General features: G+C 27.7%; 1 protein-coding gene across 1 annotated transcript; it reads left to right on the forward strand.

Moving 5' to 3' along the window:
- The first annotated feature begins 990 nt into the window (after nt 1-990).
- LOC143921903 (protein argonaute-4-like) lies at nt 991-19,779 on the forward strand. The gene is made up of 5 exons (XM_077445220.1): nt 991-1,120; nt 2,546-2,605; nt 3,334-5,633; nt 7,326-7,452; nt 19,568-19,779. The coding sequence occupies exons 1-5, from the start codon at nt 991-993 to the stop codon at nt 19,777-19,779; spliced, it is 2,829 nt and encodes a 942-aa protein (XP_077301346.1).
- The last annotated feature ends 258 nt before the right edge of the window (nt 19,780-20,037 follow it).

The following is a 20,037-nucleotide window of genomic DNA, read 5'->3' on the forward strand; positions in this document are numbered from 1 at the left end:
TTTACAAGAAGTTTAGTCTTTAAATTTTATGAAATTATTTGTATCACAAAATAAAACCCCTGAAAAAACAAAAGATATGAACTAAAACAACAATCTCAGAGAATATCTTAAAACAATAAATGAATATTTTGTCAATGAAAACAGTTGCTATCAAAAGGGCTATTTTTTTTATTTTTAGTTGGATATATATGTAAATAGAATTTAATGACATAGGGGTAATTTTAACAATATATATTTTTCTCAAATAAATACCCATGTTCACCCTCAAACTCTTACTTTTAATTAAAAAACATACTTAGAACTTAATATTTATTTAAATAGACCACCCCTCCTGAACAAAAACGGTAACAAGATGGCACTACTGTAACAATAATGAATTATTGTTTTTTTAAATTGTGTTTTATTACCATGAAAAGCATTCAGTTTTGCGAAAAATCTAATTACAGTTTATGTGAAACTGTTTTTTTTAAAAAAAATAAATGTTTTTGATCTTAAATAACATGAAATTAATTGAATTTTAGTTGTGATTGTTTTACCTGCCATTGTAATAAATTTATAGTTAAAACATTTTGAACTTTAAAATAAAAATAGTTCATATAAATTACAAATGTTATGGTATTTAAGTGTAATTACAGCTGTAATATTTCGAGATACTAACAGAGGAATGTATTTTGGTTAAAATACACGAGGATATTATAATGACACCTTACCCCGGAAGAGGCTATGGATTTAAGCATACAAGATACGGATCCCGTAAGTATTTCAGCTTTATTAAGTTTAGGAACTAAAGCAATAACAATAGAAAGGAATTCTACACAGTTGTATATATCCGATATACAATTCAATGACAGAAGGCAATTCTTTAAAATAATTTTAACACCAGCAGGTACTTATGTTTTCCAACATGATGATCTCTGTGTTGGATACTCAAGTAATTTTACACATAAATTAATTGATGCTACCAATAAATCACCATATCTTTACACTGAAATGGTTGAATGCACAGATACTCAAAACATCATGTCTTTATTAAAATCTGAAAAAATTGATGGTGAGTCACGTTCTAAAGCCGTAGTAGCAATTACAGAAATGCCAGCAGAAGGGGCAGGATCTGGTGTTAGTAAAGTAGTAAAATACGAAGAACAGATTATGAAACCTGAAGAAACTGGGTTTTTAAAAGGAATTGTTGGGAAAGTAACACATCTATTTTAATAAAAATTTCAAAAAATAAAACTTTTTTTAAATTTACAATACAATCGTTGTTATATAAAACGGAATATTAAAACTTATGAAGCTTTATTGAAACATATTGTTGTTATCTGCAGACCTATTAGACATCAAGGGTAATTTATTTAATACTATTTCAACATGTATACTTTTTATAAACCACTTCTAACACAAATTAATTATTTGCAGTTAAAAATAGATTTTATTAATTATCTCCCATTGTGTTTACCTCCTTTTATTTGCTGCATTATTTATTTGCAGTTAAAAATAGATTTTATTAATTATCTCACATTGTGCTTTCCTCCTTTTATTTGCTGCATTATTTATTTGCAGTTTAAATTACATTTTATTAATTATCTCCCATTGTGTTTACCTCCTTTTATTTGCTGCGATGATATTATCAAAGCACACAATTTGATCTGATTTTTTGCTTTATCATAATTTGTTATAATTATAAATAATCAGCCATCTTTATTAAATTAGTTCCTATTTTTAATTTATATTACAATCTCCAAATAAAGGAAATAACCTGCTTCAACAAAACAATCTAACCAAAATAGATATTTTCCATTTTAAAAAATATCATTAAGTCAGCCAACCCAAAACATAAAATCTATGTTGTTAATAACCATTTTTATTAACAAAACTTAGCGGCGTTGGGCTAGTGGTCGGCTTGCTGATTCACTCCCGAACTGCCCGGGTTCGAGCCTCGCTTTGGTAGGTAAAAGAACATTAACCGGGACGCCGTTACAAAAGTGGGCGCTAGTCGTAATAACCCCACTATAAAAAGACTAAGACAGTATGGTACTGTCTCTAATTATAACGCCAGCTCAGGGTCAATGGGACACTTAGTCCTAAGGCTAGCCGACCGTCGGCAGAGGGATTAAGCTGGCATAAGGGCCGTGGGGGGTTTACGCAGCAATGCGGTTCCCCGACCGGATTACAGAGAAACACACGAAGAAAACTAACAAAGTATTAACAACTACAGCTTGAATAAATCCGAACATTTTTTTTTTTTTTTTTTTTTTTTTTTTTTATTAACAAAACTTATTTTGAACTCTTTTTCTACTAAAAATATGTTTTTGACATTTAATTTGGTTAAATTAAAAACATCATACATCTCAAACTTAAGTGATTAAAATTCCTGCAAAAAAAAATCAAAGGATCAACAATTAAGTCAACAAAAAACGAAGAACATGCGGGTTGTAATATCCAGCTGATTATACAATTCATAAAAAACTTTGCGATACAATTCCAGGAAAAAAATCAAAGGATCAACAATTAAGTCAACTAAAGACATGTGAGTTGTAATATCCAGCTGATTATACAATTCCAGGAAAAAAATCAAAGGATCACGAATTAAGTCAACTAAAGACATGTGAGTTGTAATATCCAGCTGATTATACAATTCCAGGAAAAAAATCAAAGGATCACGAATTAAGTCAACTAAAGACATGTGAGTTGTAATATCCAACTGGTTATACAATTCCAGGAAAAAAATCAAAGGATCACGAATTAAGTCAACTAAAGACATGTGCGTTGTAATATCCAGCTGATTATACAATTCCAGGAAAAAAATCAAAGGATCACGAATTAAGTCAACTAAAGACATGTGAGTTGTAATATCCAACTGGTTATACAATTCCAGCCAAAGCAAGTTCTTTTTATATTTAAACAGCTTTTCCGTGTGGTACTTCTTTTTGTCAGTATTGATTTATCAGTTTGTCTAGCGCCAATCATAAAATGTGACATTTGTTCAAATTTCTTCTTTCTCTTTAATTTATCGTAGAATAATTAAAACATTAATTTATGTTAAAGTTGCTTCTATTGTCATTAAATTCTGTTTAAAATTTCATTTAAACAAAACTGTTCTGGTTTTGAATTTTTAAATTTGACATTTCACTTGATATTTTAGCAAATTGAATTCTATGGTTTTGACATATAAAAATATAATTTTTTTAAAAATTACAAATTCCTTTTTAAATCACTGATTAAATTCTTGCTTTTTTTAATTAAACCCAATTTCGTTTGTTCTTTTTAATTTTGTATTATTTTTTTCATTCCTTGTTTGTTTTTTTTCAAATTATTTTAATCCCTTAATGGTAGCTTACAATAATCCTAGAGACAATTCTAAGTTTAGAGCTCCAAAGCCGCAAGTAATGTCAGTTAAAGAAGTAACTAGTTGTACAGTAACAGCAAACATGTTTCCATATAAAGGCAAAGATTTAGTTCTACATAATTACTCTGTAACTTTTATTCCTGAAGTAATGCCTAAAAATATATTTTCTAAGTTCTTACATATGGCAGAGATAAATGAATTTAAAGAACCTTATGCCTTTGATGGTCTTAGTGTACTTGTTTCTAATAAAAAATTCCCTGACACAACTCTCACTTTAAAAATGAAAGATAGTGATCTTCAATGTAGAATAGAATACAAGCACACTCACGAGTCCAAATGTACTAATGGTGATTCGGCAGGCATATCTCAATGTGTAGAAATAATTGCCAGGTATTATCAAAAGTTACAATTCTTAGTAGATAAAAAGAGAATGTTTGATATTGGTTCAAAACCTTTTGATTTAGGCTGCGGACTAGAGATCATACAAGGATTAACTGCAACAGTAAAATTTATTAAAGCGGGAATATTTCTTAATTTAGATATGGCATTTGGTGTATTTATTAAACCACTTCCCCTTATTGAACTTCTTTGTCAAGTTGCGGGAGATAACGGTAACAAACAGCGACGAAATAACGTTAATCCATTGAAAGATGATTTAGGTTCAAATTTTTATTATGATTTTGAAAAATTAATTAAGAGTGTAAAAGTATCTACTAATCATAGAGAAAAGGTTTCTACATTTAAAGTATCAGGGCTTTCATCACAATCGGCTTCAACATTAGAATTTGAAATTGAAAATAAGAAGTGGACAGTTGCTCAATATTTTGCTGAAACATATAAACCACTCAAATACCCACATTTACCTCTTGTTATAATTAAAAAACGTGAAATGACAATCCACTTACCATTTGAAGTACTTGAAATTTGTAATGGTCAAAAATACATACGTAAAATTGACGAAAATATGACAGCGACTATGATTAAAGTAGCAGCTAAGAAACCCGCTGATCGATTTGGTGCCATTGCACAAAAAGCAAATGAACTTTCTGCTTTGGAAAATAACTTAATGAAAACCTTTGGAATGGCCTTTGATCACAAAATGTTAAACTGTAAAGCAACTATTTTACCACCACCACAAATATGTTTTTCTAATGTAAATATGAGGGTTAATAACGGATCTTGGAATTTAATTAATGCTAAAGCACTAAAAGGAATTGAAATTTCTAAATGGACAATTTACACATTCCGTTCAAATGACTTTATAAGAGACGATTCAATTGATTCATTTATAGGATTGGGTAAAAAATATGGTGTTAATTTTACTTCTAGGCCACAAACTGTTTACATAAAAAATATGCAAGAATTTTTCAAAGCTGAGAAATCCCGTTTTAATCTTGTTATTTTGCCAGATAAATCTGCACAGAGATACGAAGAAGTTAAGAGAATTGCAGAGACATACAGTGGTGTTTTTACACAGTGTATAGTCGCAGCAAATATTTGCAAACTTACAAATCCTTCATTTGCAGCCAATTTATTATTAAAAATTAACGCTAAACTTGGAGGTAAAAACTGGGGTATTGATGAAAAACTCTTTGGAGATGCTTCTACTATTTTATTTGGTATCGATGTAAATCACCCAGGTGTAACAGATCTTGATAGTCCTTCAATAGTTTCAGTTGTAGCATCAATGGATTACGATTTTATTAATTATAAGAGCATTATTGAACAACAAGAAAGAAGACAAGAAATAGTTGGTTCCCTTAAAGACAGTGTAAAATCATTACTTAAAAGCCACTATGCTAGTACTCAGAAAAAACCTCAAAGAATTATTGTGTTTAGAGATGGTGTTGGTGATTCTATGTTTGATGCAGTTTACAAATGTGAAATTGAATCGATTAAATTGGCTTGCCTTGATTTGGATAAATCTTATAATCCAGAAATTAATTTCTTAGTTGCCCAAAAACGTCATTCTACCAGGTTCATGTGCAATGGAAACAACTTAGTCCCCGGTACAATTGTTGATGAAGTAAGTACACTGGGAATCTTTGATTTTTATCTTGTTTCTCATCATGCAATACAAGGTACAGCAAGGCCTGTAAGATATGTTGTGATTAAAAATGATTCTAATTTTACAAATATGCAATTGTATAAAGCAACGTATGCCTTGTGCCACCTCTATGCTCGTGCAACTAAATCTGTAAGTATCGTGCCTCCGATCTACTATGCCCACTTGGGAGCTGCCCGTGGAAAGTGCTACCTTGAAAAGAATAAGGATGGTGTTCTTAACGTAAGAACATGTGATAAAGAATTACAAAAGACATTATATTACATATAATTAAATAATTCTTTTTCAAAAAGACTTTGTTAATGGGGAATGTGTGTTTATTTAATATAAATTGTTTACCTTATTTTAAATCATTTAATTGCGTTATTTTTTTATAAATTATTTTGGCAATTATTTACCTTCTCATAATTAAAAAGTGTCATTATTTATTTATATGTGCGTTAGACACTTGTTCGCAATTATTTTGGCAATTATTTACCTTCTCATAATTAAAATATGCCATTATTTACTTATATGTACGTTACACACTTGTTCTCAATAATTCATTATAAAATAGTTTAGCAATTGTCAACCTTATCATAATTAAAATATGCCATTATTTATTTATATGTACCTTTTTCGTAATACTTTTTTTTTTAAAACACAATTTCAAATAAAAAATTGCAGAGATACAAACAACTTTTTAAAAATTGAGGGTGTTTTGATGCCAAATTTTAAAAACCACCTTGAAAAATTATTTGTATTTTATATTTATATTTATTTAAGGTTTTAAATGAAATTATATTTTCTACTAGAAAATTTTTGGAGTTTTTTCCGCCAGTGCCTTTTTCTTCTCTGTCAGTTCGTTAATTACTTTTTGTCATTTTCCACATTAAGGTCAAGTCAATCAAAAGAAATGTAAATTTAAGCCTTCTTAAGAACTAGTGCTTAAATGAATGCTTCAACCTTGGTTGGGAAAAGATATAACTTCAGTTTTAAATGGATTTATAAAGAAGAAGAGTCGGAGTTTTTGGATAACATCCTTTATACTAAATTGTGAATAAATTTAATGACATAGGGGTAACTTAAAAGAAATATTTTTTAAAAAACACTTAAAATCTTTACATTATCAAAAAATTTTGTGATTTTTAAGATTCCTTTATACTAAATATTTTTTAAAAAACACTTAAAATCTTTACAATATCAAAAATTATTGTGAGTTTTATGATTCCTTTATACTAAATATTTTTTAAAAAACACTTAAAATCTTTACAATATCAAAAATTTTTGTGAGTTTTAAGATTCCTTTATACTAAATATTTTTTAAAAAACTCTTAAAATCTTTACATTATCAAAAATTATTGTGAGTTTTAAGATTGTAGATATAAAGCGTAAGATTTAAGTTTAAAACAACACTTATGAGCAATTTAAATATTGTGTAGGCGTATTTTCTAAATAACAAATAATTTCAGAGATGTTTTTAGATTTTAAATAAATATTGTTGTTATCTAAAGACCTATTAGACATTAAAGGTTATTGAATTAATACTTTTCCAATAATTAGCAAATTATAAAGTCTTACAATAATTTTCTTTTCTATGTTTTGCTGGCCATCCCTTTCTTTAAATTTTTTCATATTTTTTTTAATCCTAAAATGAAAATTACAATAAAAGAAACTACTAAAACTAACATAAAGTTTATTTTACATTCAAACGTAACGTTTGCCAATTCACTAAGGAGAATCCTCCTTTCAGAAGTCCCAGCCACGGCTATTGACGTTGTAGAAATACGAGAGAATAGAACTGTTCTCCCCGATGAGATGATAGCTCACAGACTTGGATTAGTGCCAATTTATTATTCAGGAACTTTGAAGTCAAAAAAAAGCTGTGGATGTGATGGTTTTTGCAGTGAATGCTCAATTAAATTTCATTTAAAGAAATCGAACGAAACGGATGCCCCTATTACAGTCACCGGTCTAGATTTACAAACTGAAACTCCCGATGTTTCAATACACAACACACTTTTATTAAAGTTGGCACCAAGGCAAAGATTGGATTTGACAGGTATAGCAGTTACAGAATCGCCTAAGATCCATGCTAAATTCTCACCCGTTTCTACTATTGCATTTAACTACGATCCAAATAATAAAAATAGAGAAACCCATTTAAGGGTAGAACAAGATGTAAAGAAAGAATGGCCGGCTATAAATCAATCGGATAAAGTGGAATGGGCAGAAATATCAGAAGTGGAATTTGATCTTGAATGCGTTGAAGGAATGGGAAAGCCTAGGGATATTTTGCAAAAAGCAATAGAAATTTATAAAAAAAAAATGCAGACTGTTTTAGATAGTGTTATTAATAACATAAATTAAAGTTGTTGAATATGGAGATTGAATAAATTCTTAAATCCCGCTTTAAATAAATGCTAAAAGCCCAGATAAAACTGCCTTTGCTTTAAAAATGTTATTATTCCTATTGTGGTGTGCTAAACAATTTATTAAATTAATTTATTCAAAAATTTGAAAGTTAATTTTAAGTATGACATTTGGACAAATTGTGGGGGGGGGTTTTAAGTATATATTTTAAAAGGAGTTAATGGCATAGGGGGTTTAGCTTTAACAATGATCGTTGGATTGTAGCTGTTGTGTTATCCTCTATTAATATAATTTAAATAAATACCCTTAATGACTAAAAAAAAATCGGATTTATTGAAAAGTGGTTGCCTACAGCAAAAAAGAAGTTGCCCACAAAACTCTGGTAGGCCCCTATAGCATTTCGATCCTTCTGCCGACAGTCGGCGAGCCTTAGGACTAAGTGTCCCATTGACCTTGAGCTGGCGTTATATTTAGAGACAGTACCATACTGTCTTACCCTTAATGACTAAATACTTTAATGATGAAGAGCTTACGCCATCTTCGATGGCACAAGATAGTAGCCATTTAATAAATAGACTTGTTATGATTATTTTCAACTATGATTGTTGGATTATAGCTAATTAATAAATACCCTTATTATGATTACTCTCAACTATGATTGTTGGGTTATATAGCTATTTAAGTTAATTCTATTTAATAAATACCCTTTGCTATGATTATCAAGGACTAATAATATTGTCATTTATAGCAAAATACCAACATTTTTTATAAAACCGTGTAAAAATATTAAAAAATTTATTTGTTTTGATTATATGCTTGTTCTGCCATGTGAACTTCTTCTACATTACCACCAACTCCCTCTTCAAAAGCAAGCCAAAGCTGAAAAATTTCTTTCATTGGATGCTTCTTAAAATTCATTTTAACGATTCTTCTAAATAAATTTCTTTTATAATTACCATCTTCCTTTTTAAGATACAAAATCCAATTTTTAGGATTTTCATTTATTGTGCTTTCAACTTGAACTCTGGGGGAATTCATATGTTCATAAATGTAATCAATTGAAAAATTAAAAAATTCTACATTTTCTTTAATAAATTTAACTTTGTCAGTTTCGATAGGTAATAATTTCTTGAAACATGCCAAATTTTTATTTTTATTAAAAATCATTTTACAAATTTTTAAATCGTCTAATATTTCGCCCGCTAAACTGGGAAAATCTTTTGAAGCCCCTTGTACTGTTTTGTCAACTATTTTTTGTGTTATTTCATTGTTATCTGCTAGATATTTTAAATAGAAAATCGCCAAAGAATCGTGTTCTGTAATAGAATTCATATATTTAATAAATAATTCTTTAACATTTACTTTGGCTTCTATTTGTTGTTTAATGAATTCAATAGCATTCATTTGATTGTCTTTAATATCATTTTCTTCAGTTATTTTAATTTTCTTGGCAATTGGTAGATTTTCAAATACTTCTGTTCTTTCAGCCGCTTCAGCCTTACTTTGTTTAAACTGGAAAGTGCTGCCTTTAATTTCACTTATAATTCCTTTCATAACCTTAGATACTCTTTTGTCTCTACATTGTCCTATAAAATCTTTATATTTCACTTGATAAAACTCTCCTTGTTTACCAATAAGTTGAACTTCTCCATATCCAGGCGTTATATCTTCTACAAAACAATAAGATCCAGGATAAATGTTCTTAACAAATACATTAACTTCATCTTTTATTTTCTTATCTTTACATCCTATTAAAATACCTTTTACGTTTTCATTTTGAACTATTTTAATATTATTCAAATCTTTAATAATTGTACTCGTAATCCTTTCAATTGGGTTGTTTATTTCAACAAATATTGGCCCGTCTTTATCTAAATGGGCTAACATGGCCTCTACTTCTTTTTTTATATCGTTAGTTTGTAATAAAATTGGCCCTGATCCAAATTTACTATTAAAAATTAATTTATCGTTAATTAAGGAAATCTTACCTTTGGTTTTATAACCAGGAAAGAATTCATCAAACTTATAGATTTCTACTTCTCTTGTTTTTTCATCTTCAGCAATGATTTTAACTGTGTATAAAACATTTTCCACCAATTTTGCTTTTGTAAAAGTCAATTTATCATCATCTAGAGTTTTTAAAATACAAACTTTTTCTTCTATGCTCAATACATAAGTATTAAATATTGTACCATTGAAAAATATTTCTGCTTTATCATTAATAATTTTAATTGGGCACTCAGATATTGCTACTGGTGCTTCTGTAAATGGATACGCTCTCCCCATTGTATGCATTTTTCGTTTATTGTAGCATGCAAATTTGTAAATTGGTTTGGATCCAAAAATCATGGTAAAAAATTTTATTAAAAAAATAAAGAAATATTTAAAAATTTACAGCAAAACAATGTTTAATAAAAACAAGAAGCAAACATAAATAAAACATTGCTATATTGATAATCAGAGTGCCGTTTTATAAAAATATCGGAATTTATTGCCATAGTGCAACTTTACTTATGATATTCAAGGAAGTTGGTAAAAAAAGGCTGATTATTATGCTTTCGAAAACAACATATAAATCGGCTCGTTTATTTTTAAAAACTATAAAACTATGCAAAAAACAAATCTTGTTAGAATAGTAATTTAAAATATTTTTATGTGATATAACATCTTCAAATTAAATGGCAGTAAAGAGTGAATAAATATATTTATTTAAAAGTATAATTATTTCTAGGAAAATTTTTGGATTGATATTTAGCGTATAAAAAATGATCTTTTATTAAGTCGCAAATCTCTTGTCCCATCGAAGATGGCTTAAGTTCTTCATTAAATAAGTATTTAATCATTAATAGTATTTATTTAAATTAAGTAAGAGTTTGAGTTAAAGATGGGTATTTTTTTAATTATAATTGTTATAATCGGTCAAGATTAATACCCCGAATGTCAATAAATATTTTAAGTAGTAATAATAATATATATATCCAACTAATTATATTAAAAGTGGTAGCACAACAGCAATAATTAAGAATTGATAGGTGTAAAACCTATGAAGCCATCTTTTCACATTTGTGTATAGTCTGGGCATTTTATAATAATTAATAAGAATATTGTGCTTTTTTCTTTTTTAATAACGGTTGTATTATAGCCAATTAAGCTACTTTTAATTAATAAATGCCCTTTCTATGTATATCTTTGACTTAAACAACTATATTGTAGAATGGTCCAAACCCCGTAGTTTTTCTTTAATGGTTGTAGATTTTGAAGTAAAATAGGTGCCTTAATTATTGAACATGGCGTTAACTCTTCGCTTTTAAGTTCTTAGAGAGTATTTATATAAATTTATAGACTATTAAACAAAAATATGAAGTTATAAAATAGTTTTTTAATTAACTAGCAACTGTTATAATCGGTCAAGATTAATACCCCGAATGTCAATAAATATTTTAAGTAGTAACAGCAACATAACTTTGTAAACTTATAATAAAAGTTTTTTGTGCCTCAAATAAATAATTGCAAGACAAAAAGCTGCAGTAATCTGTTAAAAAGTATCAAAATTAATAATTTTTTGTTGCAATTGTTCAATTTTTCTTAATTATTTATGTCGTTATCTGAAGACCTATTAGACATAAAGGGTTATTTAATTAATACTATTTCAACTATTTATTTAAACTTTTTAGAATATTTTTTGAAACAACAAGTCTGCAAATTCTTTTCTCCCACCATCCTTGGTTTTTTAGATTTAAAATTTATATCTTTAACGGGTTTAAACGAGTTAATTTTAAATTAAACACACTGCCTTACTTATCTCATAATTAATAAATTATTTATTTATTTATTTAATAGTCCAATTTCCTTTACTGTCTTTATTACACATCCCCACTTCAATGCTTCTTTCTTACGTTTATATTGTCTTTGATAGTCTTTTCTTACACTTGTAAAGCCCTTTTCCAATATTAGAAAATAAAGTTCCAAATACTGCAGTGCCAGCACCAAACGCAAGTCCGTAGGATGTTTTACTACGTGTAATTTTCTCTATTGCTTTGCCACCCAAATACCCATAAACGAAATATTTTCCTACGCTTTTACCAATACTTTTAGAAGTATGAGTTATTTTATTTATTATTCGCGACATTTGGGTGTAAATATTTTTTTACAAATTTTAATAACATTGGTTGACTTGATTTTTAAATAACCAATATTTATATCAAAAAATGACTCGACTTGTATTCTTTCAATTACATCTATTTGTTAAAAGGATTTAATGACATCGGGCAACTTTATCACTTTTGCACGTTATAAAATTTAATTAATACAATCAAGATTTAGTTTTAAAATTATTTGGTTGTTTTAAGTAGTTAAAAATATAAATTATATTATTTGGTCAAAATTAACAAAAGAATGACACAATTAAATTGTGCCTTGCTTTTTAGAACTTTTTTTATTAAAACAACAAGGCGTAAATATTAAAGAAAAAAAAATCGGATTTATTGAAAAGTGGTTGCCTACAGCAAAAAAAGAAGTTTCCTGCAAAACTCTGGGGGCCCCTATCTATCCCTCTGCCGACAGTCGGCTAGCCTTAGGACTAAGTGTCCCATTGACCTTGAGCTGGCGTTTAATTATAGACAGTACCATACTGTCTTGGGAGTGCCCGTAAATATTAAAGACGGCTGACTTGTGCCATCGAAGATGGCGTAAGCTCTTCATTATTAAAGTATTTAGCCATTAAGGGTATTTATTTAAATTATATTAATAGAGGATAACACAACAATGCTGTTTTTTCAAAGTATTTAGTCATTAAGGGTATTTATTTAAATTATATTAATAGAGGATAACACAACAACAGCTACTAATGATCTTAACTCCTTTGTAAAATTGTCTCTCCTAAATTTTGACTCAAACACTAAAAAAGTCGAAGATTAATCATAAAAAGTGTATTAATTAGTTTTGGCTTAAATAGCTATTTTTTAAACAAAAATATCCGATTAAATCTGCCGTCTTAAAAAACAAAGAATATTAAAAAAGTGATAGTTGAATTAAAACGCGTATTAAAAATCACATAAAATATTCATATTTAAATGTAAAAAACTATTTTGACTTATTGCCTAATTGTTTTTTTCGGTCAAAAAATTAATTAATAAACACATCATTGATAAAAATTGATTTCCTGTCATCACAAAAAATATTGATAAAATCATTTTAACATCAAATTTATTACTTAAACAAAATAATTAAATGTTTTTTATGATTAAAAATCAGTAATTTTTGGCTCTTACGTAAATATTAATTATTTGATTATAGCTTTTTAAGCTAATACTATTTAATAAACACCCTTTTTATGGTTATCTTCGACTTTAAACTATGTGTATGCTCAATTACACATAGTTTTTAAAGTGATAAACATAAATTAATTTTTGTTGTTATTAATCAAATATTAAAAAACTAGATATAACTTGAGATGACAGTATAAACATAAATTAATTTTTGCTATTTTTACTGATATATTAAAAAACTAAATATTACTTGAGATGACAGTATAAATAGAAATTAATTTTTGTTTCTATGAGAAAGGGCTCGAGAACAAAAACACCAAAAATTAAGAGAAATAACTTTTCAGTTAAAAATTTAAGCGTTCATGTGGCCATTTCTATTATAAGAAATATTTGTTTTGTAGTTTTAAAGCTTCAAATTATTACACAAGGTCTGGACGCATCTGAAAATATAACTAAAATTGTTAACAATAGTATTTATTCTCTCCAATTATCACTCTTTCAACAATATTTTATTGTTAGTAGTATAATTATGGATAATCAATTTGAATATGCTATCTCTGTTGTATTAATGATTCATAATGTTATTTTAATTTCGGCATTGATTTTTCTAGCTGACTTTAATATTACTACAAATATCATAGTTCTTTCTTTAATAGCACTAGTTTTGTATCTCGGCGAAATAAGTTTTGTAATTTCAAACATAATCAAAGCAAAAATTACATCGTAATTTTGATCTTTTTAAAAAATTGGGCAGGGATCCTAAAATTAATGAATATTACAAAACGAGGGAAATTCTTAAAACAGTAAGTTCAATCGATCTATTTTTAATTATTCTTGTTTGTGGTAGGTTCTTTTTTCCACCCATACAACCTTACATAAGAATTGATTTTTCAATTCTTATTATATTCATAATTACATTAATACAACATCTTTTTTATTAGAATACAGTTACAATCAGAAATCAAAAAACAAAGAAAAATCGCAATTGGCATTTCTGTTTTTAAAGCGCTTGGCATGACGGTAGAAGTAGTTTTTTTGTCTTTAAAAAGTTTTACATCAACATTTTTTTCCAAAGCCATAAAATTGATTTTATATTCTGATATTTTATTAATTACATTAGTACTCATTTATTATTTATATAAAGATTTTTTGAATTTTGGTAAAGGTCTCAAAGGGCATTTGGAATTCAGAACAAAAAAAATTGATCTAGATGATGAGTCTAAAAAACTTTAGACTCTCTCAAAACAGAGAATTTTTAAGAATATGTTTTAATTCATTAGGGAAACTAATAATGCTTTCGGCCAAATTATAATTAATCAAGATTCCCTGAGAAAATAAAAACTTTAATCAAACTTGTTGTTCTCTGAAGACCTATTAGACATTAGGGGTAATTTATTTAAGAATATTTCCGCAAAACTCATTTGTATTTGCACATTAAAGTGTGGGGTTTCATTATTTTTTTACTTTAAAAGTGTTGTTTCATCAACTATAAATATAACCACAAATAATATCAATGGCTAAATCGATTAAAAATGTAGAACTTAGGCTGTCTTCGATGTCACAAGACATAGAACATACTTCATGAAAGTTAAAGTTTGGGGGGTTTAAAAAAAAACCAATGATTATTTTACTATTTAAAACGGACCACTAAAAAATCAATGTAAATACTTAAATGATTTACTGACATTAATTAGTCTCAAGATGTAAAATTAAGTAGAATATAATTATAAAACGAGTTGTAAATTAAACAGTAACGGCTTAAATATCTATAATCCAACATATTTTAACAATACAATTTAAATTCAAATGACCCTATGTTTGCATTTAATGTTATTAATTGGGCTGCTTATAATTAAAAAAAACGGAGATATTTCCTAGAAGACTTGTGTAATTATATTTACAGAATAAAATTGTGTTAAACGGTGCAGATTAATACGCCGAATGCCAATTAATATTTTAAGTAGTAACAGAAATAATTACTACCGAGAACAACATCTATTAAATAGCACCCTTTGTATGGCTAAGTGTAAAAATAGAATTAAAAGTATACTAGGAGATAGATTATAGTGTGATTTTTCATTAAGCAATAAATTTATTCTTTAAATTTTAATATATTCACAAAAATCTGAAATTTTTTAATTTTTTTATAAAAATTAAGAGTTTAAGTTAAACATGGGCTGTATTTAAGTATATTATATATATCTAACTCATCTTAATTGATTTTAGTTCTGGCAGCAGCTTAAAATTTCCAGAGCTTTAGCATTTAACTCTGTTAGAGTCTCGTAAGATTTGTGTTTTAAAGCCAATTTAAGAAACCCCAAATGCTTTTCTTAACAGATATTTTTAATTATTATTTACATCCCTATTTTTCAATTGATTTCCCTAACTGTTATTAAATCTCCCTTTTAATCTTTTATTTAATTATGTGGGCATTCTCAAAATCATAGTTTCTTGTAACAACCTGCTTTAGAGCTCCCATTTTTTAGTTGACCAATACTTCTACCCAATCCATTTACCAAATCTGAGTAAATCAATTAATCTTTGTGGCCTTCAGATTTACTTGCCCTTTTTACCCCTTTTATCATTATAGCTCTCTAAAATTTATTGGTCAAAAATTAAATAAAAAGAGAATAATTAAGGGGAGTTGTAAAAATGTTGAACTTTCTTAATTTTTTAGATTTAGTCACAGCAAACAATCCTGATCCTGAAGTTGCAACGGCGCCTTTTTTAAGATATATACCTCACCCCTATATGATAACAAAACTTGGGATTATTCAACGTTTTTCGTTTGCACTTTTCATTGTGTTACTGTTGGCTATTTGTATTTTCCCATCAGCTAAAATGAAGAAATACCAAGATTCTCTTGTTTCAGCAGCCAACGTTTACTTTTGTCTCTATGAATTTTATCTTCATCGAAATTATGAAGTCTTAAACGTTTATATGGTTATTATTTGTTTTATTATAGGGATTTGTTTAACTTTAAATGGTGAAATTAAAAGAATTACAGATTGCATTACAAATTCTTATATAATAGCACTATTTTTTGCCTGCTTTTGTAGAACAACCCCCCTTTTACTTTTTTATATTACAATTGCTCTTTCAGCAGCTGTTTTTTATTTTATGATTAGTAATATATCAATTTTACATAGCAAAATCGTATTAACTTCCAGCTATGCTTATTTCATGTGTCTATTCTTATCAGCGCTCTCACCAACAGATGTTTTCCAAGGCTGCTTGAATTTAGGAGGAAGTGGATTTATATATTCCTTGTGTTCTCTTACTATTATGGTAACTCTTATAAGCTCTTTCTTTTTACCCACTATTTTATCATTATTTAAAGTAGCAATCTTTGGATTTGGCTCTGAAAAACCCACTGTCGAAACTCCTGAAGAACCACCGGTTGAAAAAGAAACAGTTTAAATAAATGTGTTTATTTTTGAAAAATCTTTTCGTGTTTTTTTTGCCGGTTTTTAGTGGCTGTATGCTCCACATCATTATTTGATTAAGTTGTTGCGGGGGTATTTAGTGGTTTTATTTATAGTCTATTATTCAACGGGTTTATTTAATTATTCAATTTATATTAATAAACAGATATTTTATTAATTTTTACGCGTTTTATCGCCAAATTGCGTGCAAAACACACAAATATACCATAATTAAGCTTTCTGATGCAAATGTGATTTTCACAAGTGGAAGCAAATTAATGTTTAAAGGATTTATATATAAAAAGCTATTAGATTTACCAGTAAGATTTTAAAGTAAACATGTGTATTTAGTGTTAAATATATCCAACTATACCTCAATTTCCTTTCAAATAAAAATGTATTCAATTCTTTTATTAAAGCCTCCAGCCTAATATTTAAAGTTAAAAACCCTTTCTTTAACTAAATTATCATAAAACTTATTCATAGAGCATATAAAAACATTTTAATATGTAAATAATTAAAAACCCCCTCCAAATCTTGTTAATGAATAAGAAAATTGAAATAGTAGAGAAATATTTAAAAGCAGAAGGATTCTTTTTAAATGATGGAATAAAATATGGATTAGACTTTCTTGTGTATACAGAAGATCCAAATGCTGTTCATTCTAAGTTTGGATTGATAATTCTTAATAAAATGGATTTTCAGCAATTAGTTGCATATCAAAGAATTTGCTGTAGTAACAATAAAATTTTAATAATAGCTATTGTAGATGAAAATGAATCCATAAGTTTTGTTGAGTGTAAAAGATTTGCAAAGAAGTGTATTAACAAGCGAGATTTGGAAGAAGATTGAGAAATTGTTTAAACGGGTTATCTGTTTATAATATAACAATTGTATTATAATTGTTGTTATCTAAAGACCTATCAGGTATTAAGGATTATTTAATTTAAACCTTGCAAAAGTAGTTTAAACAATTAAAACCCGCATTCTGAAAAATGAATTTTAATTTTTTATTGCTAGTTGAGCAAATTATTACAAAATTTAATCTTTGATGATGTAATAGAGACCCTGGCATTGTTATTTTTTACAAAGATTTAAAACAAATTGCTAATAAAATTTAATTATTAGAACTTAGCCGGGTCGTTTTATACTAGTAGAAGGAATAGGTTATAAGTTTGGCGTTGAGGCTAATTATATTTTAATTAAGTATGGCTTATAAATAAAAGTGACAAAAAAAATTAAATTAAATTTTTGAATACTTTGTGTGAGCCTATATTAAAGAAGTTGTTTTATAGCTAATAAAGCAAATACAATTTATTAAATGTCCATGCTATGATTATCTTTAATTAAATATGTTTTATATTCGCATCAGATGTTAAAATGAAAAAGTTTCAAAAACTTCTTAAAAATTAGAATAATTAAAAGCTCATGTTTCTTAATTTAATTTCTAATGTGGTTGCTATTTTTAATGGTGCTGGGGAGTACGTACCTTCACAGCTCCTAAGAAGTTCTTTATATTCTTCACATGTCGCCTATCCATATGATTACAATCATTATTCTCCCTCCGCTTATACGGATTTAGAAGTAGGGTCAAGACATTTACAAAACGAAAGAAAGTTTTTAATAGGTGATAATTTAAATTCCAATGAAAGCATTGTGTCAGTTCCATGGCTAGATTAATAAATATATTCTAAAGGATTTTTATTTAATTTAGTAAAGATATTTCGTATTATGTTATTTGGTAACAGTAAAGAACGTTGGAGAAATTTTGATTTAATCTATTAATGTTATATACTCGTTCTTTGCCTATAATAATGATTTTTTTAAACAAACATCTATAAGCAAGGCTAAGTAGAATTAAAGCCCTAAAACACTTTTAGCAACCATTTTTAATATAAAATTAAGCTCCTGATGAAACCCCATGGCTTTATTCAGATGCATTACGGGGATTCTCAATTGTAACAAAAAAAATGTTGGATTTATTTAAGCTGTAGTTGTTAATACATGTTAGTTTTTTTCGTGTGTTTCTCTGTAACCCGGTCGGGGAACCGCATTGCTGCGTAAACCCCCCACGGTCCTTATGCCAGCTTTAATCCCTCTGTCGAAAGTCGAACTGCCTTAGGACTAAATGTCCCATTGACCTTAACTAGGAGTTTAATTATAGACAGTACCTCACTGTCTTGGGCTCTCTACAGACCCCTGTCTCAATTGTAACAAAGCTGTATTTAAACTGCTTCTGCCAAAAGTCCAAAAATATTAATTGCATAGTATTTTAGTAAAATTGGCATATTAAAGATGGTAATATGTAGTAACTTCTAAAGTTATAGATGGCTAAATGCATTATAAAAAGAAAACACAAAGTTTAAAAATAAAATTTATCAGCAATTTTTTTTCTTCAGCTATATATAAAGACTTAAATTATTATAAGATACACAGCTGAAGCTATTTGGACCAAAATTTAACTAGCTTTTAAGGTTGAAGTCTACTATAAGTATAAAATATACATTAAACTAAATTATTTTTGGGCCAGTTTTTAAATAAATAAGTTAAAAAATAGAATATTTGATATTTTTGTTATAATGCCTTGTCATTACAATAAATTTTTGTTTTTAAGGAAAAAATATATCAACTAAACGTACTAGAAATATGTATACAACCATGTTGTATTTATTTTATTTTTGATTGTATAATAGATTAACGTTAAAAATGGTCATAACAAGGGTATTTATTAAATAAGATTGGTTTTAATGGGTAAAATCCAATAGATAATACTAAAACAACAAAGAAAATGTATTATTTTGTTATTTTTTTAATTTAAAGTAAGAGTTTGAGGTAAACATGTGTATTTATTTAAGTATAATATATATATCCAACTTTTAATAATTTCCCGGAATAAATAATATTACAAATTCTGGTTTGAATATTATAACATATCAATATTAGTGAAACGATACTTTTTTGAAAAGAAAAAAACAGCTGTCTTTTGCTGTTTGAACATGACCAATATTGTAGTTCAGCAGATTAATGAAACCTCTTACTACGTTTGAAGAGCACTTAAATATTAAAAAAAACTTAGTATTTATGTTTTTTATTTTAATAACTTCGATAGCAGCTTTTGTATTTGGACCTAGTGATAATCAATATGAACACACAAGAGAATTCATATACCCACTCGCAGGAGCAGGACATTATGGTGCTTATGGAGGTTATGGTGCAGGCCTTGGGCATGGGCCTTTATCTCCCTTTGGTGCCGGAGGTTACGGGGGATATCTCAGGGAAGTCAATCCTTATGAAGGCAGGCTTGATTCTGTTTGGACCAAATAAATAATTTTGATTCATTTTTTAATGTAAAGATCTATAAATAAGTGATATTACTAGAGACTTTTCTAGCTAAAAGGCTTAAGAACGCTTATTGACGTTAAATCATGCGCGTTTTTCCTTTTAAAATATTTTTAACTAACATTTGGAATAAGTAATTAAATTGGCTTAAAAAGCATTAACCCAAATGTTTGACAAATAGCGTAGGTGTATTTTTGTAAAATCCAATGTTTTATAAATGCGTATCTTGAGTTAATCATCAAA

The sequence above is a fragment of the Arctopsyche grandis genome, unplaced genomic scaffold (assembly GCF_051622035.1).
Source record: "Arctopsyche grandis isolate Sample6627 unplaced genomic scaffold, ASM5162203v2 HiC_scaffold_34, whole genome shotgun sequence".
Lineage (NCBI taxonomy): Eukaryota > Metazoa > Arthropoda > Insecta > Trichoptera > Hydropsychidae > Arctopsyche > Arctopsyche grandis.

Coding starts and splice junctions, on each gene's coding strand:
- LOC143921903 (XM_077445220.1), top strand. CDS start 991: ATGGTTGAATGCACAGATACTCAAAACATCATGTCTTTATTAAAATCT. Junction 2,606..3,333: donor ATTAAGTCAACTAAAGACAT/GTGAGTTGTAAT, acceptor CCTTAATGGTAG/CTTACAATAATCCTAGAGAC. Junction 7,453..19,567: donor GCAAAGATTGGATTTGACAG/GTATAGCAGTTA, acceptor CTTCGATAGCAG/CTTTTGTATTTGGACCTAGT.